This window comes from Rhopalosiphum padi, chromosome 3, assembly GCF_020882245.1.
Source record: "Rhopalosiphum padi isolate XX-2018 chromosome 3, ASM2088224v1, whole genome shotgun sequence".
In the NCBI taxonomy this organism is placed as follows: Eukaryota; Metazoa; Arthropoda; class Insecta; order Hemiptera; family Aphididae; genus Rhopalosiphum; species Rhopalosiphum padi.
The window spans coordinates 22,406,018-22,413,187 of NC_083599.1; the positions used below are offsets into that span (position 1 = coordinate 22,406,018).

At 28.6% G+C, this 7,170-nt stretch overlaps 1 protein-coding gene across 1 annotated transcript; it reads right to left on the reverse strand.

Moving 5' to 3' along the window:
- Positions 1 to 838: 838 nt before the first annotated feature.
- Positions 839 to 4,827, reverse strand: LOC132927582 (uncharacterized). The gene is made up of 4 exons (XM_060992135.1): positions 4,622 to 4,827; positions 3,498 to 3,979; positions 1,308 to 1,458; positions 839 to 1,210 (listed from the first exon to the last, which is right to left on the reverse strand). Exons 2-4 carry the CDS (start codon positions 3,875 to 3,877, stop codon positions 968 to 970), a joined length of 774 nt encoding a protein of 257 aa, XP_060848118.1. The 5' UTR covers positions 3,878 to 3,979; positions 4,622 to 4,827; the 3' UTR covers positions 839 to 967.
- Positions 4,828 to 7,170: the final 2,343 nt, after the last annotated feature.

Below are 7,170 nucleotides of genomic sequence, written 5' to 3' on the forward strand. Positions count from 1 at the left end.
AATTAACAATATTAAATTATCGAACGACTGCCAGAAGGCAGAAAGTATATCTATTATCTAAATACTAACCATAGATAACATATTTCGTTATTTTGTATTTTTTACTAATTCGTAAAAATTATTAATAATCGGTCGTGGGTCGTTCGATCGCATGGCGTACTGAATACACGCACAATACTTACATATATGATATATTTTATACGAATACGGGTGACGATCGGTTCGTATTGGAACGATAATCTAATTATAAACCAGTCATTGTAAATATTTTTATATAATATATTCCGATATTCGTACGTACTAAAAGCAAGACGCAAACAAATTAAATAGTTTAATTTTTTACATTATTTTTTCTCATTATTTGTATGTTGTATAATAAAAAATATGAATTTTTAAGTTTGATTATTTGCTATTGTTTTTTATAATAATATAATTTAAATTTGATTGAACACGTTAGTTTGTCTAAGGAACTTAATTATATCTATATAATAATTATATTTAATTGGTAGAACAAATTTATTCAAACACATGGTGATATATTATATTTTAATAAAAATATTGTATTGGTACTATTTACTTGATTAGAACAGTTTATAACATAACCAATAGTTATTGTTTAGTATCAGTATTTATGATTTATTTTTTTAGTAGTTATGTTAAATAAGTACTTAAAAATATGTTTTCTCGTTAATAAGGGGTGGCAATTGTGTAAATCCGTCTCTAGTCGTACTTATAATTTATAAAGCATAATAAAATGTTTTTCTTATAAATTACAAGAACTAACTATACAAGTAATTGTCAAGTATTCATTGTTTGTACAAACAAAAAAACGTTAAAATGTAACACACAAATGACAAATCTAATTTGTATTTAACAACTAATTAGAATAATTAGATAAATAGCATTCCCCAATAAATTACTTTAAAAATAAGTAAAATTATTTAATATTATAAATAGATACTCTTGTTTACTTGAAATAATAAGTACAAAACGTAAATACCACCCATATTAATGTGTTCAACCACGACAGTACAATAGATATTATTAAAAGTGCCGATGTATTAATCACAGAATCACGCGGATTGGTCTTGCGTCGATGGATTAGTTCATATGTCACTTGTCGCGACGGCGGTTGTAAGTAATCCATGAAATCGTAAATGGTGCCACATGACATACGATTTGATATCAATTCTACCATATTTCCGGAAACCTATAAATCATACAAAAACATCATGAATTAATTCTTAAATTAGTTAGTCGTTGTAGTTGGCAGATATAAACTAATATGACAATAAAATATTAGGTACCATCAAAAAACTTTTCACTCGATGCACGTACTGCAAACAGGTCGAAATATATCCATTGCTTAGCACAATGGATGCAATAAACATATTTAACGCCATGACAGCGAGAATAATTGCAAAACACATCGTTAAACCACTTATCTGTATCTGTGGACTAAAAATTTAGATTCAGAGAGTGTGACTGTGTGTAAGTGTAAAGTGTAATATACTAGTATGTTTAGGTAAATACTAAATTGTAAAAACAGTAATAGTAATGAAGTATATTATGTTTCATAAATAAAATAATAGGTAATAGCCAATTAAGCGAATAAATACATTGACAACTTAATTTATTAACTTTAAGGTGAACTCGTGAACTCCGCATAAAAGGCACATATTGCAGTAGATTTTATATTTTATCCAAAATGAAACTGTGTGAGTGTAAATTGAGTAATACATAATATAGTTGATACAAAATCCAGGTTATAACTAAATATATAGGTAGTTTTTTTTGGAATCCACACTGTTATTTAATTCTGTGGGTTATCGGAAGTTTTAATTAACTCGACAGTTTGAGTTATATACTTTGATTTTAGTATGGATTATTAGAAGTCATTTTTAGATAGAGAGTGTTGAAAATTAAGACTTGTTAAACTGTTAAAGTACCTAATATTGCGTTTTTGCCTCTAGATCTACCTTTTAATTGTCTTTAAAATTTAAATGTAATTCAATGTCATTAATTCAACGTTAAAATAATCTGGAATTTGATTATATTCCATTATATCGCATTTCGATTATATTAAATAATGCTTAAATGTTTCATGTTACCAACCAATTGTACGCCTATAACTATAATATTATGTATATACAATATATACTGTAAATTTTTTTAAATATATATATTTTATATTTTTCAACGTCTTGCAAACAAACAGTTTGGCTACCACATGAGTTTTGTAATTTTTTGTTCGAACCTGTAGATAAATCTGTTTTTAAAATAACAGTCCCAAAACGAAATTTGCAAAAATCATTTGTTAGTCTTACTAGTTGAAATATAACGATTAACGAGTAGACAGTATATAGTTGCTCCTTAGCACATATACACTACGGTGATTACCAGCCTCAGTGGTCCAATAATTGAGGCCCTATAGTATAGGACCTATACAGATCTCACGTTTGATAATAAATCAGTTCCCCTCCCTGGGCCGGTAAAAATAACCCACCCAAATGAACAATTTAAATAAAATCGTACTCAAATTGGCAAGCATTAAATCCAATAACTCTAAAACTAATCGTGTGCGCCTAATTCCGACAACAGCACGGTAAAAAAAAACAATAACGATTTTAGCATTTTATCTCTGTTTTCAAAAAAAAAAAAGTGGGCAAGTGGGTATCACTCTGTTGTATAGTAGAGATGGAGAGTAGGTCACTGGTCACTATAATGGATGTGTTAAATTTGAATGCAATGACAGGTATCATTGTATACGAAAAACGATTCTGAACGGAGATGATTTGTCAGTCAATGATTTTCGCAGTTTTGATATATTTCGTACACATTTGAACTTTAAATGCTTATAAACAAAAATTGTGACTAACGATTTTTGATTTTTTTTTACTACAATAAGTACAACTTATAATAAACCTTGTATTAAATTTAAAAGATTTTTTGAATAGCCAAATTTTTTTTATCGGCATTTTAAGAAAAAAAAACTTAAAACAGTCGAAAATTTCAATTGCCTATAAGTAGCTTACAAAAGGTCAAAATATTTTGAAAATTTAATCGTAAATAGATAATTGTAATATAAACATTTTGTGAAAATTTCAAGTATTTACAACGATTCGTTTTTTAGTTACAGCAAAATCAAAAAATCTATTTTGTCGAAAAGTGGTTATGCGTAAAAATTCCCGTTTTCCGTTATTTTTTCAGGGTTTTTCCCGACGCTTTTGAAAACTACTGGAAATATTTTACTTTTGACTCCCCAAAGTACCAACTAGATGATTTTCCTTTTCAAAGAAGGGCTGAAGTCGAAAATCGAAGCATTATTACTACTCCAAAACGTGATGGCAGTCACAAAAAAAAAAAAATAAAAATAAAAAAAAAAATCACATATTATTGTAAAATCAATACATTCATCACTCCGTTCTGAATCTAAAATGTCGTAGTACCAGCCATTATAATTGCTAAAAAAGAATGTTCAAGTACAATAAAGGTACCTGGTGCCGTCCTCAGGTGCGGTCTCAGCCACCGATCTCCTAACCGGCCGGTGGTGCGGGTGCCGGCGACGGTTGCGGCCCGGGCAAAGTAGTGCCCTGCAGCCGTAGTATACGCATGCGCAGGCCGCGAGCCCGGCGGACGCCAGCAACGAGTACGTGACGTACAGACACGCGAACCGGTCGCCGCCCACGAAACCGCCGCCCGCAAAGCTCGTGCCGAACAGCAGACACTTGCAGTCGCGCGCCTGCGTGCAGTCGGCGTCAAGCTCGTAATACCAGTACGACCACACGGTCAGGAAACAGCAGGCAGCCGCAACGGACGCGGCTAACGCGCCGGCGCTCAGCGTCAACCTGACCAGCGTTCCGCCGCCGGCTTTCATGACGACGACAGACTTATATCTGGACGATATGTTACGATGATGTTATATAGTATGATATATTAATCGCAGCTAGGCTCTCAGTTTATGACTTGTCTAAAAAAACTAAAAATTCATCGAATGTTAAAACATATAATGTGCACGTTTGTCATTATTTTATTTTTTCATTAAGATTTGCGCTTCTTTTTTTTTTTTTGTACTGTGTTTGTATGCACATTTTTTATTACATAGGTCATTATATTATAGAAATTCAACAGATGCGAATATGCGATCAATTTTCAATTGGCGTGATGGTTTTGCCGTATATAACCATCATAATTATATTTTAACGTTCATACTGCAGATCATTGGCAGACCGCAGACACAAATATATAAGGAATTCAATGAACTGAGCAAATAACTAGTAGGTAATCAATTGTTAGCTTCTATAATTTTTCACTTTTAATCCGCGAAAATTGATACGATTTTATTTTCTACCGAAATCTTAGTTATAATATCAAACTTTCTCTGGTGTATGTAAAACGAACAAAAATTTCGTAATTAATTTAAAATATTAATATACACAATATACACATAGTATTATATGATGGGTTCGAGTGAAAGAGTAATTTTTGTTTACGCGGTATCCTTTATTATACTTTTTTTTATACTAAATCTGGATTCACCTTCGAATAAAATAAAATTATGTTTTTAATTCCCAAACTGTATATACGTATTACATGATATTATATTTAATATTATTATTACCTGCAGTAATGCGTTCGTACATGACTGATTTTACGAATAGGTATAAACGAAACGCCGTATGTCACAAAGGTATATATATTACATGATTATTTAGGTGACGTACAATTCGAATGAGTTGGGTGCGTACTGGCTGTACCTACTTGTAACTTTAATGTTTAGACGTATACCTTCGATATCGATGTTTACGGATGTACTTGAGCGATGGTAATTATAATAAGTAAAATGTAAGCGGTTTCGTCGGCACAGCGCGCTCAATATTATTATCTCGTGATAATATTATTACAACGACATGACTACATTATATCACCAAACAAAGATAAAACGATTTTAGACAACGCGGTGAGTACTGACTACTGAGTATACATAATTATTATTTATTTTCCTATACGCTATATCTATATTATATAAGATATGCACGCAGACCCCGTATACACGATTATAGGTAAACAGTGTAAATAGTGTAATATGAATAGAGTCCGGATTTATATTCTGTTAAAACGTTTGAAATATGATGTTTATATGCAGCTAAAATTGACGAAATATTCCCAAAAATATTCTTAATATTCTCAAAATATTCTGAAAAATATTGATAATACCATTGATTATAAATACTCAATGATAATACTAACTAATAAGTAAAAAAAAAAAAATGCAATATGATTATGATTTATGAATTTATAATTTATCATTATATATATAATTATATCTTATGTTACATTATTGTCTTATACATGCTGAATATCCTTTAATAAATTCCAATATTACGGAAATATGTTAAAATATTCTATAATATGTACCATATACTAAAATATTCTGAAATATTCTCTGAAGTCAAAATATGCACTAATATTAATATGCAAAAAAAACTTTTTTTGATAGATTCTACAGGTTATGAAATGCAAACATTTCTTACGCTTGTTAAAAATATGTTCTTGCATAAAAATCCGGACTCTAGTGATGAATAATGATATTTTTAAATAATTTTACTCCGACAGATATTTGTTTTTTGTCAAAGTAGATATAGAGATTATGTAGAGAAATTATTATAGAGGTTATGTCGACCGCCCTTATCGATCAGATTTACAGGTTTTTAATACGTGCTATATTGTGCTTTGTGCTAAGAAGTGGCGTCATTTGAACCACGCAGGTATGCATTTGCGTATTTAAAATCCAATATTATTGTGATTTGGCTTCTTAAAATGATTGGCCTAAAAAATAAATAAATTCTAGACAACTTATCAAATATAAATATATAATTTGTATCATCAGATAAAAAAAAAATACATAAATCATAATTTATTATTTATTGAATAATGTAAATACTATCACAAATTACTCATAATTAGTCATTAGTCATTACAAACTTTATAATATTGACGAATATACTAGGTATATAGAATTATTTTAATAAAAGTAATTGTGATATGTTATTTTATTATTTAATTATAATAGTTTAAATAGTCTAATTACTATAATAGTCAGACCTCGGGCCGGTTAGAATATTATTAATTTATTTTATTTTTACAAATTTTATTATAATTTGTTTCATTTTAAAAATATTTTTAATTTACCAAAGCAATATCAGATAACTGTTCGTATAAATTACCTAATATTTGGGAATTTTTTATCGTAAGATATTATGTAATATATATATGATTCTTGATGTAATGATATTTGATATTACATTTTTTTACATTTTTGTTTACCATTCACGCCAGCGGAAACTACTGAACTATGCATGATGCATCACTACAATATATACATATACCTACAGATATAGTATATACGGTATAATGTATTAATGTGTGAGTGAGATATCATCTAATATGTAGACATAAAGACTCATAAAATCTAATAACTGATGAATATTTTCCATGTATAAATGTATAAGACCAACTAATTCTGTATGTCAAGTTAGCATATTAATAATATAAAAATTATGAAGACAAAAAATATATTTGTATAAACTAAATACTACTATTAGTAATAGTAATAAAAATTATAAATTTTTAGAAAAAAATAAATGTTTCAAAAGTATATTTTTAATTTTTCATGTATCGAATATCCTTCGACACTAGAGTTACTTATACTAACATTTAAATTAATCATCATTCATCATACAGTATGTTATATAATACTTGGTGACCAACTCAACAACAAACACTCAATTTTTTAAATTTCGCTTTCGGCTTTCGGTATGCGAAATTCTTATATTTTTTAACATTTTATCATCCTTATAAATGTTTTTGAAATCCTATAAACTTTTCATTTCTAAAAGATAATTAATAATTTTAATTTCATAATTTCAAACCAGGTAGTTTTATTTTAAGCATATTGCTGAAAAAAGTCATACGAAATGAAGAAAATAAGAGCAATATTATAATAGTGTCATTAAAATTTTATAACATAGGTAATTTATTTATTTATAATATTAACAGACAAATTACAGTAAATTAATAAGTAATAACAATGGTAAGTCAAAAAACATAGCATCAAAAATACATTAAAATATTGTTATAAAATAATAATATAATAGGTTGGTACTTAAT